This window comes from Uranotaenia lowii, chromosome 1 (genome assembly GCF_029784155.1).
Source record: "Uranotaenia lowii strain MFRU-FL chromosome 1, ASM2978415v1, whole genome shotgun sequence".
NCBI lineage: Eukaryota > Metazoa > Arthropoda > Insecta > Diptera > Culicidae > Uranotaenia > Uranotaenia lowii.
This window is the reverse complement of record NC_073691.1, coordinates 65,672,420-65,698,899: the sequence shown is the minus strand read 5'-3', so window position 1 is coordinate 65,698,899 and position 26,480 is coordinate 65,672,420. Positions and strand designations below refer to the sequence as shown.

The following is a 26,480-nucleotide window of genomic DNA, read 5'->3' as shown; positions in this document are numbered from 1 at the left end:
AATTAAAGACTGACCTTTCAGATGTGTTTTAAATTAGTCAGATCACAAAAGATCGGTACGTTTCTCCGATTACAAATGCAAAATTGCTAAAAAATTGAAAGGAAAACATTTAAAACAAAAACAATGGAGATCATAGAAAAAAAATTATGTTATATACTTAACGAACGGAGAGAAAAAAAAAAAGTAGAATAAGAACAATAAAATTCAAGGAAAATATTCAAAAATCCGACAAATTTAAGATAAAGGAAATTCTTAACTTATTGACAAGAAACCAAAAAAATTAGATGAAATCTACACAAAAAAAATGTGTACTTTACATTCCTCGTAAAATTTGATTTCCAGTTAAAATTGGTCCAATATTTTGCATTATTTGTTCAATTCTAAGCAATCCTCTTCTCCGAAAAAAAAACTTTGATTGTTGTGGGAGAATGAAAACAGATTTATAAAAAAGTATCAGAAATGAAAAGAAATGAACTCCTCAAATGTGATTATTAAAAAAAATTGTCAAAACATTGAAAATATTCACTAAAGTGATTACTTTTAAGAAAATATATAAAAAAAAGAATGATATCAGAAACAAACGGAGAAAAAACATGCATTTAATAACAATGTTTTCTGAACATTTGTATAAAATAAAAATTCGCACATTTTTCTATCAGAGCGCAAATTTATATCTGGAGACGTTCTTAAGTTGTAATGGATTTCTTAGCAAAAACTTGTACTTTTTTAACTATCTTATCTCGGATTTGTGCAAACCAAAAACTTATTTTATGACGGCATTATTAAGTTAAAATATCAAATATTTGATTGTGAAATTATGGGAGATAGGTTATTTTTAAAGTCGAGAAAAAAAATTTCAAAGATTGTTAATTTTTAATACAAATTCACACATTTGAAGATCCTTTAAAAGAGAACATTTCTCGTGCAATAGGCGAATATTGTTAATGTCTGAGTCCATTGCAATGCTTAAATATCCGATTGAGTGAATTTTTCTCGCTTTAAGTCAAATTTTCAAAAATTCTAAATTTCAAAAATAACAAAAAATTGTTATTTCCATTTTTATTTTCAAATTTGACTAAATATGCTAGATCGCTTATTCAAGCATCGCAATGGATTCAGCCAAAAACATAATGATAAAAATTTGACTTTTGCACGAGAAATGAGGGTTATCAAATGTGTGAATATGTATTGAAAATTAACAAACTTTGGAATTTTTTTCTTGAGTTTACAAATAGCGTATATTCCATAATTTTACAATAAAATATTTTATATTTTAACTAAATAGTGCCGTCATAAAATAAGTTTTTGGTTTGCACAAATCCGAGATATGACAGTTTGAAAAAGTACAAGTACAAAAGTAGAATGATAAAAATTCAAAGTAGCCGTGGAACGAAAAAAAAATAACAAAAAAATTGTGCAATTTTTAGAAACATTAAGAGAAATAAATACAGAGATGAATAAAATGAAGAATTGGAATCTTTGAAGAACTCATAATATGGCAGCTATTCATCACGAAATAAATTTATCACAAACTCACAAACAAAATTGAATAAACAAATAAAAACAAATTATAAAAAAAATTAACATAAGCGATAATAGTATTAATCTCGCCTAAAAATATAAAAAAATTATTTTAAAACTGGCAAAGTTGTATCGAAGTTAAGTTCAAAAAAACTGAACGAATTTCGAAAATTAAACACCTGAAGTAAACCATAAAGAACAAAAAAAACAGTGGTAAAAAATTTAACAAAAGTGATAGAAAAATCACCAATAAAATGAAACAAATTCATAAAAAAGAACAAAACCAAAAAATTTTAGAAAAGTTCACTGAAGGCAAAATGGTAAATTAAGCGAAAAAAATAAACCTTCAAAAAAAATTAATAAAAGAGGATTCAAGGAAAAGAAAAGAAATTTTTGAAAACTTGGGGGGAACTGATCACATATATTGAAAATGAGGTGAAATTGAAAGGAAATTTTAATAAAAAATAAACAGATAAATAGAGGAAAAGTAATTCTGTTTCGATATAAGCTAAAGTGAGTCAGCACTATCGGAAAAAAATGAATTCAAAACTGATATTAACCTTAGGTTGCCAGATTGCCTGGTTTGATTCGGGTTCGCCAGGATATTTTATACAACATTTGGGAACAGTCTGGCCCGGCCCGGTTGCCCGGATGAAATTGGAAAATGCTCGGAATTTGTCTGGATTAATCAACTTTATCTGGCAAATCAAACAAAGAAAAGACAAATCTTGCTGTAAATTTTTCCTATTAATACCTTAAAGAGGAAGTTTTTGTCGATTCTGTCGATGAATTATGATAAAAAAAATTATTTTTGATTTTTGTTGAGTAATTTCTGGGTTTTGACTAAATTTGCTTGGATATTGCCTGGATTTTTGGTCTTCAATGTAGAAATAAAATGCCTGGATTATGTCAGGTTTTTATATAAATCTTTTCATTGAATTTTATATTTATTTTGATTTTTGTTGAGTAATTTCTGGGTTTTTTACAAAATTTGCCCGGATATTGCCCAGATTATCGGTCCTCAATCTTGAAATCAAATGCCTAGATTTTTATATGAATGTTTTTTTTTCAATTTTTTTTTAATTTTTTATTTGTGTTTGTTAATTTTTGGGTTGTGGCAAAATTTACTTGTATTTTGCTGGGTTTTCGGTCCTCAATTTTGAAATAAAATGCCGGATTTTGCCAGTTTTCATATAAATCATTTTATTATTCTTTTTTTCATTTTTATTTTTGTTGAGTAATTTGTGGGTTTTGACCAAATTTGCCCGAATATTGCCAGGAATTTTGGTCCTCAGTTTTTAAATCAAATGCCCAGGTTTTCATATATTTTTTTTAAATTTTTTTTAAATTTTAAAAAAAAAATTTTTAAATTTTTTTAAAACTTTTCTTAAATTTTTCATTTGTGTTTGTTAATTTTTGGGTTTTGACTAAATTTGCTTGTATATTGCTGGGTTTTCGGTCCTCAATTTTTAAATCAAATGTTTTTGTTGAGTAATTTTCATTGTCCAGATTTTCGGCCCTAAATTTTAGAATCAAGTGCCCGGATTTTGCCAGGTTTTCATATTAATCTTTTTTTTCATTTTTTTTTATTTTCGATTTTTATCGAGTAATTTTTGTGTTTTGACTAAATTTGCTTGGATATTGCCCGGATTTTCAGTCCTCAACTTTGAAATCAAATGCCCGGATTTTGCCAGGTTTTCATATTAATCTTTTTTTTTTTCATTTTTTTTATTTTCGATTTTTGTCGAGTAATTTTTGTGTTTTGACAAAATTTGTTTGGATATTGCCCGGATTTTCGGTCCTCAATTTTGAAATCGAATGCCCGGATTTTGCCAGATTTGTATATAAAATTGACCTGGATTTGTCCGGCTCTGATATGTGTAGAATAAATTGTGGCAATCTTAAATTAACCACTTGATGAACTGTCATCAACAAGGACGTTCTTTACCTGAAAACTTTTATTTCAAAAACAACTGCACCGCCATACTTCACCAATAAAATCAATAACCTCTGCTTAATTCATCGACCTGATTTTTCAAGTTGTGGTCTCGACTTGATTGGCAGGCCGAACTTGATTTGGTCAATGCTCCAAAGATGAGCACGATTGCGTTATCGTTTTAGGAATTTCTTTTCGATTTATATATCAACTATTTGAAGGAGTTTGATTTTGAAGAAATCACTTTACTATCTTACATGAAAAAAAAAACAAAATAGTATTGTGTAAAATGAAATATTAAAATTAAACGCATACAAGCGATCTGTCATACAATCAACGATCACCCAGTAGTGGAAACTAATTGTCATGCCGCCAGGCTGCGCGCCGGTCGGTCATTGATGTGATGTTGGTGGTGCGTGAAAGGAATCATTAATCCAGATTCTTGTTTAATAAGTATGAACTTGACTGCCGGGGCCTGGGCTTAACCTCTGGGCAGTGTCAGAAACAAGTTTTTCGTTTGTCATACATCAACTGCTGGTAGTACTGCTGCAGGCAGGCTATTCAGTTCGGGTCAGTATCGTTCGTTGAATCCCATTTTTCTCTAGTTTTACACCTATTAAAATCAGAACATGGCACATGGCGGCGCTCCTTTCACTTCCGAACGAATTGTATCCCTGAGGTTTTTTTTTTTGCTTGCTTCTGCTGACCGAGATAAACCAGATATTTACACAGAATGATGCATTCTGCTGGAAATTAAATTTATTTAAATGATGTAGCAGTATCACAATTGGTATTTAACACCTATGAACAATTTAAATTTAAATTTCCGAGTATTGAGAGCTTATATGGAAAGCCGATAAAAATAAAACTTCAAAAAACTTGTAGGCTTCTTAGGAATAAGAAAGCCGTATCACTCAACTTGAGAACATTGGAAAAGGTTGAGAAATAATTAAACTAGCTAGTCAGCTGCCCAAAACCATCGATAATTTCTGTAGCTTTTTTTTCTTGATTTTTCTGCATTTTTTTAAATGAACAATCTCAAACTTCTCAAAACCTTTTCGTCCCGCAATTTTCAAATAAATGAGATTTTGGATCAGGCTTGGTGTTGAGGGTATTTTTAGTTTATTTTAGGATAATGTTGCCAGAACTTTTTCAGCACGTATCAGACCGGACAATTTCAGACAATTTTATACAAAAACCTGGTAGAATCCAGGCATTTGATTTCAAAATTGAATACCAAAAACCTGTGCAATATCCAGCCAAATTTTGTCAAAACCCAAAAATTACTGGACAGATATTTAGAAAAATAAAATTCAAAAAAAATTGTTCATCAAAATTTGTCGAAATTATTTTATCGAACTGAAACATGAAACCTTTCAGAATAATTTTCATAAAAGTTGCCCAAAAATTTTCGTGTTGGAGGCATAAATAAAGAAAAAAGAATACAACAAAATTTATTTTTCTTTATTTGATTTGCTAAATAAAGTGAATAAATACGGACAAAATCCGGGTATTTTTCAATAAAATTCAGTCCGGCCTGGCTGTTCCTGAATTCCTGAAGCTGGATAAAACTGGGAAATCTGCTAACCTTATGATATGATGACTTATTTCAAAAGTGTTGAAATTTGAATTTTGTTTCAAAATTTGAGCTTGCAGATTAAGAACGACATTATAATTACGAGTAAAGTTAGTTTTTTGGAATCAAAATTAGGTTAGGTAAACACATTATAATTCAGATTGTAACAAAATTATAAGATTGTATCTTACGTTACATGATTAATGCAATAAATAAATAAATAAATAAATTTCATTTAAAAAAAAGTTTCAGTGGCACTTGTTTTGATGATTTTTTAGCTCAGGAATTTTAAGGTTTTTTCGGATTTTTCCGCTCGAAGGCACCTAAGTTTATTTTAATTTCTACCAAAAAAGGAGTATTGAGATATTTTAATAAACTGGTAAAGTTTTATATCGGCTCTGCTGATAACTTCGAGTTTATATATGTTTATAAACAAAATGATTTTGATTCATTTTGTTAAAATAGAGTTTGAGGTTTTACCAAATGTATTGGTTTCTCTGTGTATGAATTAAACCGAACCTTGGTCATTTGACATGAGCGTGCACGCAATAATGTCAATCGGTTAGTAAAAGCGAGCGGATAAGCGAGTAAACTGGTACGGCACGATATTGCTCCGGCAGGATGCATTTAAGTGGATCGTTAGCGCCGCTGCGGCAGACTGGAGCAGTCTTCTCATTTGGCGACCGTAGCACGTGTTTGGTAATCAAATTGTGGTTTGTTACCAATTTTGAATAAAACCGCTAAAAACAACAATCGTCACGCTCAGGAAATTTTACCAATAGTTGTAAAAATATTAAGGAGTTTTAAAATTTTAAATTGTGATAAAAAGCAAAGACTAAGTTTTGCTTGATTTCAAATGTGGTGAAATGCCATCCTGGATGAAAAATAGAAAGAACAGAAAATAAAGCATGAAAACAGGTAAATTTAAATAAATCTGAACTACCAGAGCGAGTCAGGAAGCCTGGCGCGAGAGAAATATTCAAGCTAGATGAGAGGACAGCTTGACATATATGAAAAAAAAAAACACCAGAGAGCGAATAAGGAAGACAGCTTGGTGATCAAACGGATCGAGAGGACATCTTGATAGGAATGGAAAAATCACCGATAAGCAAGTTGAGAGAGCTGTTTGATGAGCAAGTGGATTGAGAGGACAGCTTGACATAAATGAAAAAATCTCAGATAAGTGAGTTGAGAGGACAGTTTGATGAAAATTGAAAATAAATCACCGATAAGCGAGTAGAGAGAACAACTTGGTGATAAGGCGGATTAAGAGGACAGTTTAATATAAATGACAAAAAAATAAGCGAGTTTGGAGGTGATCAAGCTTGGGTTGAGAGGACAGCTTAATAAAAATGAAAAAAAAAATAACCGATATGCGAGTTGAGAGGGCAGGCTGACATAAATGAAAAAAGTTCACCGATAACCGAATTATGAGGACAGCTTGGTGATAAAACGGGTTGTGAGGACAGCTTGACATAAATGAAAAAAAAAATCACCGATTAACGATTTGAGAGAACCAAGCGGTTTGAGAGGAAAGCTTCATAAAATAGGAAAAATCATCTTTGAGAAAGTTGAGAGGACAGCTTGGTGATTAAGCGGGTTGAGAGGACAGATTGGCATAAATGAAAAAAAAAAAAAAACAATAAAAGCGAGTTGAGAGGTCAGCTTGGTGTTCAAGCGTGTTAAGAGAACTGTTTGACAAAAATGAAAAAAAAATCACTGATGAGCGAATTGAGAGGACAGCTTGGTGATCAAGTGGGCTGAGAGGACAGCTTGACATTAGTGAAAAATCATCAATAAGTGAGTTAAAAGGACATTTTGGTGATCAGACGGGTTAAAAACACCGCTTGCGTTAATGAAAAAAATCACTGATGAGCGAATTGAGAGGACAGCTTGGTGATCCAGCGAGTTGAGAGGACAGCCTGATGGAAATGGAAACAAATTACCGATAAGCGAGTTGAGAGGACAGCTCGGTGATCAAGCGAGTTGAGAGGACTGTTTGACATAAATGGAAAAAAATCACCGATAAGTGAGTTGAGAGGACAGCTTGGTGATCAAGTGGGTTGAGAGGACAGCTTGACATAAATTAAAAAATAACGATATGTGAGTTTAGTAGACAGCTTTGTTATCAGAGGATTAAGAGGACAGCTTTATAAAAAATTGGAAAAAAATCACCGATAAGCGAATTAAGTGGACAGCTTGGTGATCAAGCGTGTTGAGAAGACAGCTTGACGTTATTAAAAAATCAACGATAAGCGAGTTGAGAAGATAGCTTGGTGATCAAACAGGGCGAGAGGACAGCTTGATAGTAATGGAATAAAAAATCACTGATAAGCGAGTTGAGAGAACAGCTTTGTGATCAAACAGGGCGAGAAGACAGCTGAATAAAAATTGCAAAAAAAATCACTGATAAGCGAGTTGAGTGGGCAGCTTGGTGATCAAGTGAGTTGAGAGGACAGCTTGACATCTATATATATAAAAAGCAATTATCTGTATGTTTGTTTGTTTGTTTGTTTGTTTGTTTGTCCTCTATAGACTAAGCCGTCTTAAGAGCTAGAGATCTGAAATTTGGCATGGATGCTCATTAGGACCAGGAATGATGAAAAATGTTTTTAGATTTTTGGACGACCCATTCTGAAGGGGGTCGTCCATACAAGACAAATATTGTTTTCACGTTATTGACGTTATTTTCCGTCGGATTGTGATGAAAATTTGCACATGAGTGTTTTGAGAGACGAGCAATCGATTACAGTTATCAAATTCAGGGTCAGGGGTCGGCCAAAGGGGTCGTCCATATTCACTGATTAATGTTTTTGCGATATTGGTGTTATTATACACCGGATTGTGATGAAAATTTGCACATGAGTGTTTTGAGAGACGAACAATCGATAACAGTTATCAAATTCAGGGTTAGGGGTCGGCCAAAGGGTCCATATCCACTGATTAATGTTTTTGCGATATTGGCGTTATAATAGATCGTATTGTTATGAAAATTAGCACATGAGTGTTTTGAGGGACGAGCGATCGATTTCAAGTTTCGAATTGCGGATCAGAAGTCGGCTGATGGAGTCGTCCATACCCAACTTCAATGTTTTTGCGATTTTGACGTTATTCTACATTGGATTGAGATGAAAATTTCCGCATAGGAGTTTTGAGGGACGCTCTATGGCTTTCAGGTTTCAAATCTTGACTCAGGGGTCGGCAAAAGGGGTTATTATCTGTTCACTGTTTTTACGATATTTTCTTGATTGAGCATAGAATTGTAATAAAAATTGACACATGGGAGTTTAACAGAAAAGATAATTGATTTCAGGTGTCAAGTTTTGAATCGTGGTCAAGAAAAAGGCCGTCCATGTTAATTGCTCACTGTTTTCGCGATATTGTCGTGATCATGCATCGGATTGAGATGAAAATGTTCAGATGAGGGTTATAAACTATGAGCAATTGACTCCAGGTAGCATGTTCCGTATCAAGGGTCAGCGAAAGGGGCGTCTATATTCACTGTTCACTGTTTTCAAGTTCCTGACGTTATTTTACATATAATTTGAAAAGAAAAAATGGCACAAGGGAGTTTTGAGGAACGTAAAATTGGTTTCAATTATCGAATTTCGGGCCATGGGAAAGAAAAAGAGGGTTTCATTGAAAGTTCAGTGTTTTGTGCAATAATTTTTTTGATTGATACCAATTTAAGTGTGAAGGTCAAGCAAAAGAGTCGTACACATAAACAAATAGCACATGTTATTGCCATAATGTCTAGATTTTGCAACCGATCGAGAAGAAAACACTCCCACATAAATTTTAATAAAAAGCCAATCAACCGTTTAATTTGAATTTCAAGCAATAGTAATAGTAGCGACTTTAAACACTGTTTAATTTTTTCCCCAAAATTGTCGAAAGAATGTTTCGAATTCATTTTCTTAACTCATTTTGACGTACCAATGATTTAAAGCGAAACGAAGTTCGTACGGGATCAGCTAGTAAATTATAAAAAATCAGCGACAAAGCGAATTAAGAGAACAGGTTGGTGATCAAGAGGGTTGAGAAAACATCTTGACATAACTAGAAAAAAAAAACACAGATAAGCGAGTTGGGAGGACAGCTTGGTGATCAAGCGAGTGGAGAGGACAGCTTGATATAAATAAAAAAATCACCGATAAGCGAATTAAGAAGACAGATTGGAGATTAATAGGGTTGAGGGGACAGCTTGATAGAAAAAGATAAAAAAAATCACTTATAAACGAGTTGAGGACAGCTTGGTGTTCAGATGGGTTTAGAGAACAGCTTGACATAAATGATAAAATCACCGATAAGCGAATGAAGAGGACAGCTTGATGATCAAACGGGTTAAGAGGACAGCTTGACATAACTAGAAAAAAAAACACAGATATGCGAGTTCAGAGGACAGCTTGGTGATCAAGTGGGTTGAGAGGACAGTTTGACATAAATGAAAAAATCACAGATAAACGAGTTGAGAGAACAGCTTGAAAGAAATAAAAAAAACATCGATAAGCGAGTTGAGAGGTCAGCTTGATGATCACATAGGTTGAGAGAACAGCTTGATAACAATGAAAAAAAAAAATTAACGATAAGCGAGTTGAGATAAGAAGACAACTTGGTGTTTAAGCGAATTGAGAGGACAGCTTGACATAAATGGGAAAAGTCTCTTATAAGCGAGCTGAGAGGGCAGCTTAATATAAATGAAAAATTAACCAATAAGAAGATGTGGATTGAGAGAACAGCTTGATAAAAATAGAAAAATCACCGATAAGCGAGTTGAGATGAGAAAACAGCTTGATAAGAAAGAAAATTCAAGCAGGATGAAAGAACTGATGCGTGTTGAGAATACAGATTATTGAGAAAGAAAACACAAACGAGGACAGCTTGACATCAATTATGAATAAAAGAAATACTTTGAAGCGAGTTTAGATGGCTGCTGGGTGAATGTGAAAACTCAAGCGGGCTGTAAGGACTGCATGAAACAAATAATTGTATAGAAAATAATCTCCGAACGATTTGTCTGGGAAATGTGGAATAAAAATACCATGAAGGAAGCAAAAATGACACCTTGAAGTTAATGGAAACTCAAGGGAGTACAAAAGACATTACGAAACAAGGTTAAAAAATCAATTGAAAAGAGTGGAGATGACAGTTTGGTGTTTTAACTGGAGTGGATTGAGAGGACAGCTTGAAAACTCGTACGCAAGTTAAGAAGGTAGCCCAAGGGTATTGATAAAATATCAAGCGAATATAGAGAACAGTTTGACAATTCATAGGTGAGTCATAACGGCAGCATGAACATTTTATACTGACAGAAGATGGGAATTATATCCAAACAAAGAGCGAGAATATTGCGAAAAGATGTCCTGTAGCTCATGTTCATGGCCTTTAATATGAAGTTATGAAAAACAACATTTTTTGTTGTCAATCTTTTACAATTCGAGGAAAAAATGACACTTTATAATTTTTTGATGAAACCTAAATGAAGCCTTGTTTAGCCAACGTTTAGAAACGAGTTTCGAAAGCATAATTTGTTAGAGTTTGACCGTAAAATTTTATTGTCAATTCAGATTATTGACTCATGCGATTGGATGAACCATCCCGAATTACTTGATTATATGTTTGATAGAAAACTTGGGTGCCAAATTTTTCTAAATATTGATTACATTTTTACCAAAATTTGTATGGTATCTCATTTTGGTCCTTGCTTTAAATTTCATATAATTTAGGATCTTAATCAAATATACTTAACCAATATTTACCACAGTCGTTTTCTCCATACAATGAAAAGGCGACAGCATCAGCATTAAGGTGGCCCAAAATTGTAATATGTCTGGGATGTTGTGGGCTCAAGCTTCAAATGATAGCTTAGGGTGTAAGAAACAATATTTTATATGGCGGCGACTCAGAAAAATGATGTTTAGAGGTCGCACTGGTTCGACTTTTGGAAAAAGACCATTTTTTCGACATTTTGTCCTAATAACATTTTCAGATCTTTAAAAAGTATAAAACATGTGTCTCTAATATTTTTTTAAAATTTCTTTATAATGTAAGTTTTAGACTAAAAATTTATTAGAACTGATTTGGACTCTTAATTTGTATGTATGATTTTTTAAATTACGCAATACTATGAATTTTTGTGAAAAAAAATTATAATTCTTGAAAAAGTGTACTTTGGATTAACATTTTCTTTCAACATTGAATTCAAAAGATGCGCAACGTTATGATGTGCAACTTTGCAGAAGAAAGTGTATAGCTATTACTTGTCGTTAGAAAGTTATTCAAGTTTTTCTGAGTGAAAAAGTCACAAATTTCAAACTTTCGCTAAAATTTCTCTATATTATGATGTGAATGAGTTTCGAGCAATCTAAACTTCTGATATCAAACTTTTTCATCCTTTTATCGATCCTTCAATCAGCAAAAACAACCATGACTAGTTTCTAGATTTTTATTTTAAATTTATTTAGTGGTTGTAGCCATAACACGTTCACCAAACCGTCACCCAAGTATGGGTAACACGACCTTCAATCAATAAAAAATCTAAAAACATGGAATGGTTCTTTCTGGTGATTTAAGGATCGATAAAAGGATGAGAAAATTTGATATCAGGAGTTTATTTAGTTCTTAGATTGCTCGAAACTCATCAATATCATAATATAGAGCAATTCTTAGCAAAAATTCGAAAATCGTGAATTTTTTCCACAGTGAAACTTGAATTACTTTGAAACGACAAGTCATAACTATACACTTTCTTCTGCAAAGATGCACATCATAACGTCGCGCATCTTTTGAATTCAATGTTGATTAAAAGTCTTGATCCAATGTACACTTTTTTGTTAATTTTAATAATTTTTTCTTAAAAAATTTATAGTTTTGCGTTATTTAAAAAACCATACATACAAATTGAGAGTCCGAAACAGTCCCAATAAATTTTTAGTTTAAAACTTACATTATAAAGAAATTTTAAAAATATTGGAGACTCATGTTTGATACTTTTTCAAGATCTGAAAATGTTATTAGGACAAAATATCGAAAAAATGGCCTTTTTCCAAAAGTCGAACCAGTGCGACCTCTAAACATCATTTTTCTGAGTCGTCGCCATATAAAATATTGTTTCTTACATCCTAAGCTATCATTTGAAGCTTGAGCCCCCAAAATCCCAGACACAGTACAATTTTGGGCCACCCTAATCAGCATCTTCTAGCGGACAAAATGGAAGCATTAGTTCGAAAAAACCGTGTGACTCGTGATAGCGTGTATTCCAATCACGACTTTTTCATGGATGCCAGTTATAATTTGTTTTTTTAATTCCTATTCTTGCACCATGAAAATTTAAGCAACTAGAAATAACATGTTAAAAAAGACGTTAAAGAATTATGTCCATACTTTAAAAACATTAATCTACAAAACGTGTATCAAGGCAATTGTTTTAGATTTATTTCTAGCTATCTGACCCGGTGTGCTTTGCTACCCATTAAAAAAAAAAATTTAATATTATTTTGTATTGCAGAAACTATGTTTGGTCTTGAAAACGGCTGCACACCAAATTGCAAGTGGATCGGTTAAGTAATTTCCGGAAATTGTACGAATTGTATTATATTTTTAATTATTTTGTATGAGAGCCCCCCTCTCTTAAATCGAAAGGGTTTGAAAGTATTATAGAAACCATTCCCGGTCTTGAAAATGACTACATACTAAATTTCACGTTGATTTTTCGGTAGTTTCTAAAAATTGTTTGAACTGTGTCATATTTTTATTAATTGAAAGTATTAAAGAAACCTTCTTCGACCCCAAAATCTCTCACCTACCGAATTTCACATTGATCGGTTCAGTAGTTTTTGGCTCTGTAAGGAACAGATACTTTAGACAAAGTGAAGGCGCCTTGATGAATGGAACGAATTTGAGCATCTTCTTGGCTGGACTGCAATTTATATCGAAAAACACCATTTAAATATCATATGAACCGAAGATTACCATCGGTTTAAAGGGTTTACCTATTTTGTTGCAGATTTGTTCGATATTCTCATAAATTTACAACAAAATTGATCCTTATAGAGTCTTTTTTTTGAAAATCAGTACAACTTATAACGTTTTAAAAACAAATTTTCATAAATCAGGACAATTCGAAAGAGTTATTCGTTATTCGTGTCTCTCATTTTCTCGTTAAGTGGTTTATATCGGTTAAAGTATATCTACTTTAATGAAGCCTGCTTCTGACCTCAAATGAAATTCTACATTAACTTTGATACAAATCTGTGGCCGGTTGTTTGATTTTGCTTAAAAATAAAATTTAACGAGTCTTGCTTGTTCCGTACTGAGGCATTTACTTGCTATCACCTCAAAATCAACACCAAAAAATGCTTTCAATTTGATGTTGAAGCCACGTTTTGGTAGCATGGTAATCTGTTCGGGATAGTTTAACCGAAAAGTTTTTTTCGTTACTATTTTTGAAAAAATCTTATCTTCGAACCATCTTTAAATAATGCTCAGTTAAAAAGTCTCATGAAAGTAATTTGGGTTCATTATAGAACGATAGCTGAAATATTCCATTATTTAAAAAAATATCTAAAAATAGTTTAATTTTATTCCTTCGATCTTATTTATCTCTGTTATTTGACACTTTTGGTATAATTCTTAGTCACATTATATTCAAGTGTTATTTTTAATTGTCGATGTTAAGTTAAAAAAAAGTTAAAAACAAATATCTATAAGTGATCTTTGATTGTGATCTTTTGATGACTTTATAAGACTTTCAATTAAACTAAAAGTCACTGCTCACAACTCAACGGCGGCACCAATGTTATAAAATGTTAAGAAAAATCCGACTGCATAACTAATGCCATGGCGAAACGTGTCGCGCCGCCTCGGTGACGCGTTCTATGAATACGCGTGTTACAAGGTTAACCAGTAAACTGATGGAGGTGCTCTATTGCATTTGAGAGGGATTTTGAGAAATGGCCGCTGACCACCGCACCTGACATCGATCGGCTCGCGGATCGATGGCTCCGGTAAAGGTTCCACGGTGCTCGCAAAAGTTATTTTAAATGTTGTGAATAATGCTTCTAGCAATCTTCAAAGATCGGAATCAATTTATTATAAAGATGTTTGAGATAACAAATCTAGGAAAAGTAATTGCTCTGTGTTAACAAGTGTCGGACGCGAGAAAGGAAATGAATTATTCAAATTTTCTCCAACAATTGGAAACAATGATCATTGGCGGTGATCTTGATACTCTCGAGATAACTGCTTATCGGTAGCATTTTTTCAGTGCCGATCTCATCTCCGGTAGGGTTGCTCTTGAAGTTGAGCCGGAAAAATTTCGACAATTAAGCGCTGTGAAGCGCTTTACCGGTAAGCGCATTAGAGAGAGAACACGTGTTTCCCACCCTTGGAAACAATTGTTCCATTGCAAATAAAACAAGCATGTTACCATCACTGCCGCTGGTGCGTAATTTTTATCACCCAGTATGAGCCGCGGGCGCGCATCAAGAGCGCATACCAGAGGAAATTAGCAAATGATCGCTGTTTATGCAACTCGAGTGAAGCAGCGAACGATCATTACCGATAAGCGCGCGCGAGCTCTAAGAAAGACGCATGGCTGCACGTGTGCGACCTTGATCTGACGATTTTTTTCGGTGTGCTCACACTCAATCAGCCAAAAGGCCACTCTCACTCGCTCTCTTTTTCTGCATTTCTCGCTCGCTCTTTCTTCTTTCACTGACCTTCGGTGAAACAGAAGCTCACGTTACCAAAAATGTAATCACGGGTTTTTACGAGTAAACAGTAATCAATTGAACACATACACACAAGAAAAAGGAAGATCACCACTAACCTCGGATGCAATGGGGTTTGCACCGGACTCAGCAACGGCCAGTGTCTCCTCGTCCCGTTTCACTCGGACACTGGGTGCGGCCAAGGTGGCTCCGATGCAGAACACTAATGTCACCACCACCGCTAGGTTACTCCGACTTCCGAAGGGTTTCATTTCGTTGTTTTTGTTTTGTTTTGTTACTTCGTTACTGATGCGGCGATCACCAATTCCTGCTCCAGATCACTGATTCCGATTCCGGCTGATTGGCACTTGTACCTGGTTTTTGTGTTTTTCGGATGATTTGTTATTGTTTTTTTGGTTTGCGGTTGGGAGAAGAAAAGGAAACGGAAATAGGATTAGTGATTTTTTATGTCAAACGATATTACCGAAACAGTTATGAAGAAAGAAGAATAGAAGGGAAGTGGTGCGGTGCGCGGTGAAGATGTGCCCTGCGGGCAGAAGGAAGAGTAGCTTAGAAAGGATGATGACACAACAATATCAAACGACACCAACAAATCTCTGCTGCAGTGGCCAAAGGCATATGAGCGACGAACCGAGGTGTGCCTCAAACCAATCCAAACGACGTAATGATCATGGGTCTCCAGTTGGGGCTGCCTTTTGCCGAGGAACCGACCAACACCAGCCAATCAACAACGGGTTCGATAAAGCTAGCAACTCTCGGTCGCAACCTCGCATGCAATCACCACAAAACAGCGCGCTGCTGATCGCGATCACTTTGGATCGCTTGTTTATGCTTATTTTACCATATACAATTTTTTCTGCTCAGGTGTCCGCCAGAGCAACAAAAACAAGTCGCTTTCGCACGCAAACTTTCGGCTTCTTCTTCCTCGATCATCGGCTAATCTTCGCGGCCAATTCGTATCTATTGTCGATCGGCGGCCCGACAATTCGGAAAGCTCGCCGAAAATCGATCTCACGCGACGCGTACGAATTTTCCCAAACCACCAACGAAAGCGAAAGTGATCGGCTGGGAAAAACTCCCACCACCCTTGACCCGAACTCGATCGGAGCGAAAGCTCCCTTATTCTCTCTCTCCCACACTCACACCCACAAAGAGCGGACTTTTCCATCTACTTCGGATGGAAAGGCAAAGCTTCCGAAACACGAACCGAAGTTCGGAGGTTGGTGGAAACCCATCGAAAGCTTCCTCTTCTAAGAGACCCCACCGGAACCCCCGCCCAGAGAGTAAGCCCAACTTACTTGATCTTCGATCCGATTTGCCCGTTTGGAAAAACTGGTTTTTCTTCGATTGACGCGTTGCAGCGCGTAATAGCCAAAACAGAGGACTGTGACAGACTGACTGAACGCCCTGATCCGGTTGGCGGTTGTATTTCTAGGGTTTTTTTTCCTTAGCTATTTGATTAATATATTTAGTCTCCAAGAATATAAGGGTAGACGACGAAAAAAAAATCGCGTGGCTTACATTTTTTTTTTTTGCTGCAGCTAGGAGTTTTTTGGTTGAAGGTAACACACGAAACACATTCGGGTACCTTCCTACAGATAAGTTTTCGATGCAGGAGCAGCACGGGTTCGTTCGGATCCGAAGCGAATCGGATGTTGGCAAAATTTGACAGGTTGCATCGCGGATGTTTTGTTACGGTTTTGCAAATCGAAGAATAGCACTGCATTCATTTCTACGCATTCTCTATGATTCTCGCACTGCACGTTTTCAAATTCTATTAACAGAGCGAATCAACCTTCAAAATAGATTATAAATAAGCTCAAATAGTCTTCGCCTAGCAAACACCTTGGAATCCAAAAACAAGAATCATAATGAGACATAAATCCATGATTTATTTAACGATTTTGAAATTTTATTTTAAAATGCGCCTAAAGCTTTTTATGTAACATACATCAGTCCTAATAATATTTATTAATAAATTTATCTTTCAGAAGAGGGTATATTTTCAAAGAACTTTAAGCAACGCGAAAGAAGAGCAGTATTCGAACTCACAATCTCCGGTTTTCTAAGACAATCAATGTATGATTTTTTTTTTTTTTGTAAAAACTATCAGCAGTAAATATCCTTGAGAAAATTTATAAATTGAAACAAATTCGATTAGATGTTATGCTAAAATTACTCATGTGAATGCACTCATTTAAAATTTTGCAAAAAAAAACATGGAAGAGATTTGAACCAAAACTCAGAGTGTGAAATATTCCGAAATGACTCCAAATCAACTAAGTCTTATGTATGATTGACAGAAATAGAGGAGAAAATGTGAAAAATTGAACCAAAGTAATGTTTTCAATATTTTACAATGAAGGAATCCATTTATTACGTAACGCTTCTAGGAGGGAAAGGTGTAAGCTCAAACGTTTCGAATTGTGACATAGGAAAGGGGGGAGGTATGCTCATCGTTACGTAACGATTTTTTGATGTCATGCCATTTTTGCAGGGAAATTATAAGCAAACCAACGGCTGCTAAAATTTGTTAGCTTCAACAAATATGTATATCTGATTTGAATCCTTTCCTTTTATAAAGATTCGGAGAGATACTTTTTTAGATCTGTATAAAATATCCATTAAAAAGGTGTTGAAAAACTAAATATTAGACCCCCAAGAATTCAATACCACTTTATGGATTTAAAACTGCAAGGTTTATTTATTCCGACGAATATTACTAAGTGAAGTATATTTTGCATAACAAGTTATTCTTCTTGAGCAGAATAAAGTTAAAAAAAAGCCTTTAGCTTATAAGCACAGAACAATTCAGAATAAGACAATCAAAAAGTGTTATCGGAGAGCTTTCAGTATGGAGTACTTTATACTATTAGCGATCGGAACGGATATTAACTCAATTTTTTTTGTTGTTGCATGGGTTTAAAAAAAACTTTAAAAATGTAATGTTAAAACACTTTTTTTAACATATAAAACTCAAAATATGAGGGTATTCATATTTTCACAGGGGGTACGTCGCAGCATTACAATTTGTGACATACGTTGGGAGGAGGTCAAAGTAGTTAATTTTTGCTTTACGTCATTAATGAATTGCGCCTCACATGTTTTCGTTTTTTTTTTATTTTCTCAAAATACATCCTTATCCAATTGACTATTTGAAAACTCAATTTTTGCGATCGAAAACGACTTTTTAGGTTTCATTTTTAAAAGAGAATAGAATCTTATTTTGAATCATAAGATCCAAATATAAAGCTGCTGATGTGATGTGATTGATAAAAACTTTGAATTTCAAGTAGGTAATTTTCACTCACTTTCGTCGTGTAAGTTTTGAAATGATACCTAGATTTCGGTCAAGTTTGCTCTGGTTTTCCAGATTAAAAAAATTTGCTCGGCCATATGGATACGTGAGGTGAATACACAGAGAATAAGAGAACGGGTCCCGAACAAACATGTGTCGAATCCGTGTGTAAGAATTTAAATTGTCGGCCATTTTAAAACCGTCAAAATTGGCCTTAAAAGCACCATCTATTGACACTTAGCTAAGTAACTAAGCTGTTGTTGTCGATTATGTTTGCCACTGATTTTGTTTGGGAATAGACAAAGCAAACAGCAAACATTATTTAATTGTTACAAGGGAAAGGTAATATGAGAGTTTAATGCTGTGTCTGGTTTAATACGAATTATCTATAATTTAAAAAATGATTTAGTTAACATTTTCCGCACGATTTATGTATGATATGTTAATTTAAGATACCCCTATTAGGAAAACATTTTTTCACAAATTTCACTCATAACGAAGCATTTCAAATCTAATCAATTGAAAGTTTAAACACCCATCGTCATTTGAAAACTGCGGAATGCTAACACGAAAACTTCCTTGATAGAACTTCAGTACCTACTTCCAGAAATATTAAAAATTCGAAAAGCTTCCAAATACCGAATTTGGCCTCTTAGTCAGTGCAAAGTAATTGCATGGAGGTTACCCGGAAACTTCGTTTAAAAAAAACGAACACAAACACATACAGGATCTCAATGAAACTTGATGTTTCCTCGAAAAGCTTCCTTTTTCTAAAGTCTAAGCTGACATCTTTCGAGGATATGATGGTTAGCATCTTACAAATGCAAATGCTAGTTACAAATTTGCAACAAACAAGTTATAAAGAAAGTGAAAATCTTTTTTTTTTCTTTATTTAGGTACCTACACAGAATTTCGAATTTTTCAATGATTTTGAATTATAATAAAAGTCATGAAACTAAGGGTTCATTCTGATAGTAAATACTATTTTATAGTGAAAAGTCGTAACCAATTACAATTTAAATTGCCAAATTTTGAGATTCAGAGGATCAAACCCTCAACTGGATTTTAACATTAATTTTCAATATTATTGTCTGGATGAGCTTAAAGAAGTTTCTGCGGATTAATTGGTGTAAATCGTGAAATCCAAAAGTGTTGAACAAATTTCACTGAAGGATCTTCAGAATGTTTATTTTGATAGAGAGCCTTGTTGCTGCAAAACAAGCAGACTGATAACGGAATAGTTTCGATTCACAAGGGAAACATTTTAAATATAACAGTGCTTTTTGTAAGATTTTTGCGTCCTAATCTCGAGTTTTTTTTTATCAGATTTGTCTATCACTTCTAGTTTTGTTGCGTTTATTAATTACAAACGACAAAGTTTAATCGATCAATGATAACTGATGAACTGACTTTCCAACATGAAAAACAAAAAATATTATGAATCTTTATCTATATTTAATCAACGATACAGATTTAACGGAAGAATTCAACAAAGTGACAAATGCCAGGAAAAAAAACCATACAGCACGTATCCGGGCCGGACAAATCTGGGCAATTAAAAATAAATATCTGGCAAAATCCAAGCATTTGATTTCAAAATTGTCGACCATAATCCGGGCAAATTTGATCAAATCCTAGGAGTTTAAAAAATAAAAAAAAACTGGGAAAAAATGTTTTATCAAATTTAATAAGCAGATTTTAAATTGTATTTAAGGCTTTCAAAAAACCTTTCATGATTCTTTTTATAAAACAAACTTAAATAACGGTGGTCAGATTCTTCATTGGCGTGTTTTACGGAATCATGTTTTGGAAATTTTGTATTATTATTTTCAATTTTTAAACAGAATTCTCGTTTTTAATTTCCTAATATAAAAAATCATCTTCTTTCTTTCTTTTTATAAAATTTGCTCAAAAAATTTCGTTTTGGTTGCAGAAATAAAAAAAAACCATACAATTTGTTTTTATGTTTTCAAATTTGGTTTGAAAATGAGAATGAAAATAAACCCGGACAAAATCCGGGCTTTTCTAATGAAATTCGGGCGACCAGGCCGGGCCGGACTTATCCTAGATTTCGAATTAAATATCCGGACAAACCCGCATAAAACCGGGCAATCTGGCAACCCTACTCATTGGGAACGCAAACGTTTTTACACACAATCTCTTCTTTTGATTTATTGATGCTGGAATCTCTCGCCTTTCAACGCACTAACTTGAATTTAGAAATCTTGTGAATTTTTTTAAAATTTATTCTCTTACAATGAATATTTCATATATGATTTCTGTTTGGCAGTACAGACCCCGTTCGATTTTTGTCAACATCTTAAAAAGGCGTTTTTTACACTTTTTTATTTTCATTTCACCATGGCCGTAGGAACGGGGGGGGTTTTGGGGGTTAAACCCCCCCCATGAAGATCCAAAAAAGCAAGCAAAGTAGGGTAGCAAAGGGTAAGGTTAATTAAGGTAACAATCTTCACTAAAAACTAATGCCCAAACCTCAAAACCCATCCCAAGTTCAAAATTCTGCTTCACTCATTCCAAATTTTCTCATATGTTAATAGAAATTCAGGTCTGAATATTAAATTTTAAATTAAATAAAACCTATTTCGAAGGTTTTGATTCCATAAATTCCATCACCAAAATTGTATTCATATTTCGGAATTTCGTATTCTGTACCTAGTTCAGGATTCTTGATTTTCAGTTCGGATAATCATAAGAAATTAGAAATAAAAAGCTGCTTTGAAATCATGGTTTAAATTTTGTTTTGCATTTCATATCAAATTTGAATCATGTTTTTCGAGATCATATGTATTTTCAATATTTTGATAATAGTTTTCCGAATATGAAAAAAAGAAAAAAATTGTTTTATATTCAAATTCGAAGTTCTTAAACTTAATTCTAGACAAAATTAAAACATTTACAGCTTCGATATGACAATCCAAAATTGAAAAGTTAGATTCAGATCATATGATATTCATATTTTAAATCAGATTCACAATACAGATTTAAAATAAATAATTTAAATAGTGAATTTAGATCAAACCTGAACAACAGAATTTAATTAGCACAATTTTTGAACTCAGGTTCAGAAATCAGATTTAGAATTCAGTTTCAAATTCAGAAAAATATTAAGCTTGTAAATAAATTTTATAATCATCATAAAAGGTTGAGGAATTCAAGAGATCATGAACTTAAGATTGCTTGTCAATTCAATTTCCAGATTTCAAATTTTCAATCAAAATTAGATTTAAACACAATTCAGCTGAAAATCACAAATAAAATGTAGAATTTCACTTTTTTGTTTTAAGCGAAAAATACAAATTTTTATTATGCGATTTATTCTTTATGAAAAATATTTGCTGTTAAAGAAATATCCTACTTGATCTTAATAAAAACAAAAATCTGCTCAAAGTTCTATATTTTATCGGTATATTGTTTAACATTATTAACACATAAAGAACACCGAAATTCGGCATTTTATATTTTAGAAACCAATAGTTGAAAAACTGCTCGTTTAATTTATTTGATTAACGTGTTAAATTTGTAGAATGAGGTTTCATTATTCGCTTTATAACATTTGAATTTTCCATTTTAACGGAGCATATTAGCAGCATGCGAAAAAACGTGATATCTCTTTGGTCAGCAATGTGTTTATATTCAAGTTTTTGAAAGCCAAATTGCAAACTAAAAACCATTAATTTGGTTGAAGTTTTCCCCAAGCAAATTTGAACCGAAAATCTGATGATTTTTATCTTTCCCTTTTTTAATAAGATTTATTTTCATCGAAGATTAAAACCTTTGAATTTGTTAAATAAATTGGAAGATTGGGCTTGTTTGATTTGAGTATAGAACAAGCTTTTTTTAAAAAATGAAAGGCTCTCCTAAAAACTTGTCTTATGCTCATATCAATTTAGTATGTCCTATCAGACTCGTAAACAAATAACAAGATTTCAAACATCTATGAAAGGGAATTAAGTTCACCTTTTTGCTTAAGGACCAATTTTCTAATGTCACGATTTTATACGAAAACTATTAATGTTAAATTACTTAAAAATTATTAATCATATAGTTACAAACAGAATATATTTAAAATTTGTTTGTTTTCGTGCATTGTTGATCAAAAAATCATTGGTAAAAATCAGTCACCAAAACCCCCCCCCCATGAGTCGGTTCTTCCTACGGCCCTGCATTTCACATTAATCTACATAAATGTAAAGCGTAATAAGTATGAGTGTTAAATTTCTCATTTCGGCTTAATAATAAAAGTTTCATTCAATGAAAACATGCATTTTAACATGTTTTACAGGTTTAAACTAATATAATTGAGCTAAATTAAAAATTTTATGCTAATATAAGGTATAATATCAATTTTATCTAATTTGAAATACAAATCATAAATAAAAAAGTGACAAAAAACCGTTCTATTTTGGCTACATTCGATTTTGGCAACATAAAATTTACGGGCTTGTTGCCAAAAACGAACGGGTTCTGTACTTGTTTCACGGCCGTCCATAATACGTAGATATGTTAGATTCTAACAAAATTTAATAAAATCGGATCCAAAATTTAAATTTTATTTTTGAATTTCATAACATAGGTTACTAACCCTTTAATGATAGTGTTGTTTTAAAACAACACTGATCAAAATCCAAATATCTCGAAAACGCGTGGCTATTTTTGAATGATGTATTCACAAAAATATTTCAGAGATTTGAAGAAATTAGCTCATGGTTTTTTTTTAAGATTATTCAATTTATGTGTGAGATATCGAACAAAGTTTGCCAAAAAATGGCAAAGACCAAGTTTATTTTTTTTTTTTTGAAAAAGGTAGTTTTGGAAAATCGCTGTTATTTCTTTAGATTTGCAAATTGCAACAAATTTTTTAACCCCAATCAATCTCAAACACCTTTCTTCTCCCAATAAACAAGATTTTAAAAAAAATTGCAAAACCGTATTGAAATGAACTAGGACTTTCAAAAATTATTTTTCAACTTTTATGGAGGACAACTTTCATAATTCTCAAAATAACATAGTTTTGATATTCGAAATAAAATGTTTTTATTCCACTGAATCTATAACTGCAATTCACATTAAAAAAAAGTCATGCATTAAAGGGTTAGTTTGATGTTTTATAATTCTTTTTTGAATAATGCAACATTTAATGTGAAATTCGATTTCAAAAATATTTTAAAATACAAAAAAAAATCTTATGAATTTCCGTTGCTCGAACCTCATTGAAAATGGATTTCATGTGGCATCAACAATTTTTGTATATAGCGATTCAATTCGTTTTGTGAAATATTGGTTACTATGTTAAAAAAAAATTAGAAAGTTAGACCAATTGAAATGATACGTTTTGTATGCGCCTACTGGAAAACTGATCATTCCAATGGAGAATTCAACTACAAATTTATTTTTGTACTATAAAGTTAATGTACAACTTGATAGACAAAGACCTTTTTCAACTTTTTAGAACGACCAAGACCTGTTGAACCATAAAACTCGCCTTGTCTCCCGGTAGGACTTGAACCCACATCTTGCGCTTTTTAACTTTTGAAACAGGAACCGACAGCAGTAACCCAGCAAACATTTATGAAGGTATAACGCAGGAACAACAGAATTATTCAAACAAAAATACCAGATAAAAAGATTGTATTAAACTTACCTAAATAGCATATAGCTACAAAAGTGGAGGCGATATATCTACAATGACAAGATTCCAACGATTCGATTTTCCAACAAAAAGCAAAATAAACGAAAAAAAATTTCCTCGACCGAGATTTGAACTCCAGTCCTCCGAGTTCGCAGACCGGTATCTTACCACGATGCCAACTCAAGAAGAAGAGACCGGAGAGAGTGTCAATTGAAGGACCGCCCATTTATCGTAAATCAGTTTACTCAAATCGTAAATGTCGAATGAGCATATTCTCAACTTTCTGGAGGCATATTTACGAATTGACTAAACTGCTATCCGATTCAATTTTTGTTGGGCAAAGCTTGTCGTAAATGAATGATAGAAAATCACTCAATACCAACGTGTTTACGATAATCATTGAAAATGTCTCAATATTCGATTTGGATTATCATTTCCATTACGACTTCATGTTAGCTGGAAAGCGATACGCCGTATTAAACCGGACAAATAATTGACGACTTTTTCGTCCCTGATGAAGATCCTATAAGGATCGAAACATTGGACATGTAAAAATAAAGTCGTTTTCACTAAAAAAAACTTGAGACTGAAAACCGAGAATCAATTAACTTAAAAACAATTTTTTTCTGAATATTGCCAAGATTTTTGGTCGTCGAATTTTTAATCAAGTGCCCGGACTTTGCCTGGTTTTTGGATAAAATTGCTCTGATTTATCCGACCCGGGCACGTGCTGAAAAAAAATCTGGCGACCTTAGGTGTAACATATTTGTTTATAATTTTATTAAATATCTTCATGGTGATCTTAATGAACTCAAAAAGTCAGTGCGAATAATTTTATAAAACATCCAAACACAAGGCACAAAAGCAAAATACTAGTGGAAATAGTTCTTGATTACTGACTTTTGTCACTGACTGAACCTTATTATTGACTGTGTTGATGTAATTTTGCTTGATATGATAATAACAAATCCATAAATTGAGTTTTTAAAACTAAGCGTAGTGACTCCTAGACAAAGATATTTTTTTTTTTCATTTTAGGACTTTTTTCTACTTATCAGTTTTTGTTTTTGGCAGTCATGATTTTGTCTGTTTTTTTTATGCAAACAAGTAATTAATTTTGCAGAGCGAAAATTCCAATGGTTTTGTTTTGTTGGAGTTGTGCACTTTCTTTATGCACGTTTGTCTTTGGATTGGGCTGTTTTTAATGATTCCATTAGCAAACTTGTCAATTAATAAAGCAGGATGCTTTTTCCAGATCTAAACATATTTTTAGGATCCTTTTCGCAGCTTTCCGGCCAAATGCTTAGTGTTTTATCAAGGCGTTGAAGGTACAACTTTACTATCTATTCGAATCTTAAGAACCCTAGAACAAATTTATCATGTAATTAAATTCAATAAACATCATTTAATTTTCTTTCACTTAAGTTATTTTAGATTTTGCCTTGTTTTATTTTTAATTTGTAAATTGTTTGTTTAGCTTTAGCGTCAAAAAGGAACTTTCTAAAATTGAATTATAAGCAATTTTTGGGCGCTTACTTTTTACATCTCATTAAAATAGTTGTAAATCGATAAATTGAAAAAAAAATCAAATGTTCAATCATAATCACTTGAATCAGAACCTTTGCTTCACATTGATTGTCAGTGTGAATTGAATGAAAAGTAGTTTTTCCATCTGATGCTGATTTGGTTATATTCAATGAGATAAGAAGGGGGTATAAAATTCATTATCTTGATTTTAGGGTTTTTTTGTTTTAGCTGTTGCTGAATTAAGATAACGTAAATATAAAAATGTATTTTTCATATAACTTAAACAACTGAGCAGAAAATTTTGTCAAAAACAATCTCCTAAAACCTGAGGATCATAAAAAATATTCTAAAATAAAAAAAAACAAGCAAGTTCAAGCAGTTAACATAACAGACATGAGTGTGAAGTGCAGGCCTATTGAATAAGTACATTTTCGACCGTTAATAGATTATCTTTCAAACAATACCGATCTTTTATTTTGAATCCTTGAAAGGAAATCTAGCTCTTTTGAGTAGATCGATCATATCAAGACTGACAATTACACGCAAAATATGATTCATACAATTGCAATGGTCTCTCTTCAGAACATAAAGCATTGATAAAGCGTACCATTTGCACCAGTTTAACTGTCAACGCGAACGCTGCAAAACGATTTTGATCCGATCCATTTGTGGTGCGACCATTCGTCAATAAGGAAATTTCGTGATTGAAAATTATCAAGTTACACAGTAAACGAAAATAACCGAGTTCGTTAATTTTTTTTACCGAAATCCTAACATGTGTAAATCGTTAAACTGTTCGGTAATTTTTTCGGTAAAAAATAAACGAACATCGGTAAATCGATTCTTCATTACCGAACTAGGTAACTTTCGTTTACTGTGTAGCTTTCATTGGATCTGGGATATTGTTGTTCTATATGTCTGAGCCCACCAATTACGCCACTTTATTAAGATTTTATTTATATCAAGTAATAAAATGAACAAAACTGACTAATAACCTACATTTTCAACTATTTGTGGTTTTATGAAATAATTGTTTTTATGATTTGATGTAGGCATCGATAATTTTCATAGATGATATATTTTCATGATCATAAAAGTTGGAAATTCAAATTGAAAATAATTTTTATAATCAATTGAGGTAGCATGCAATTTTTTTTATTGCTTCAAATAATGAGTTCTGTATATAAACACATTAAAGGCGGCAGAAAAATCTGAACTAAGAAACACTGAAATTCGGGAAT

At 33.0% G+C, this 26,480-nt stretch overlaps 1 protein-coding gene across 1 annotated transcript in view; it reads right to left on the bottom strand.

Moving 5' to 3' along the window:
- Window positions 1-15,504, bottom strand: part of LOC129760766 (uncharacterized) — a 45,786-nt gene extending 30,282 nt beyond the window's left edge. Inside the window, exons 1-2 of the mRNA XM_055758431.1 lie at window positions 15,355-15,504; window positions 14,863-15,117 (exon numbers count right to left, since the gene is read on the bottom strand). Of these exons, the coding sequence (XP_055614406.1) occupies window positions 14,863-15,015 (153 nt within the window). The 5' untranslated portion in view covers window positions 15,016-15,117; window positions 15,355-15,504. The remainder of the gene's footprint in view (window positions 1-14,862; window positions 15,118-15,354) is intronic.
- Between the last annotated feature and the right edge of the window lie 10,976 nt (window positions 15,505-26,480).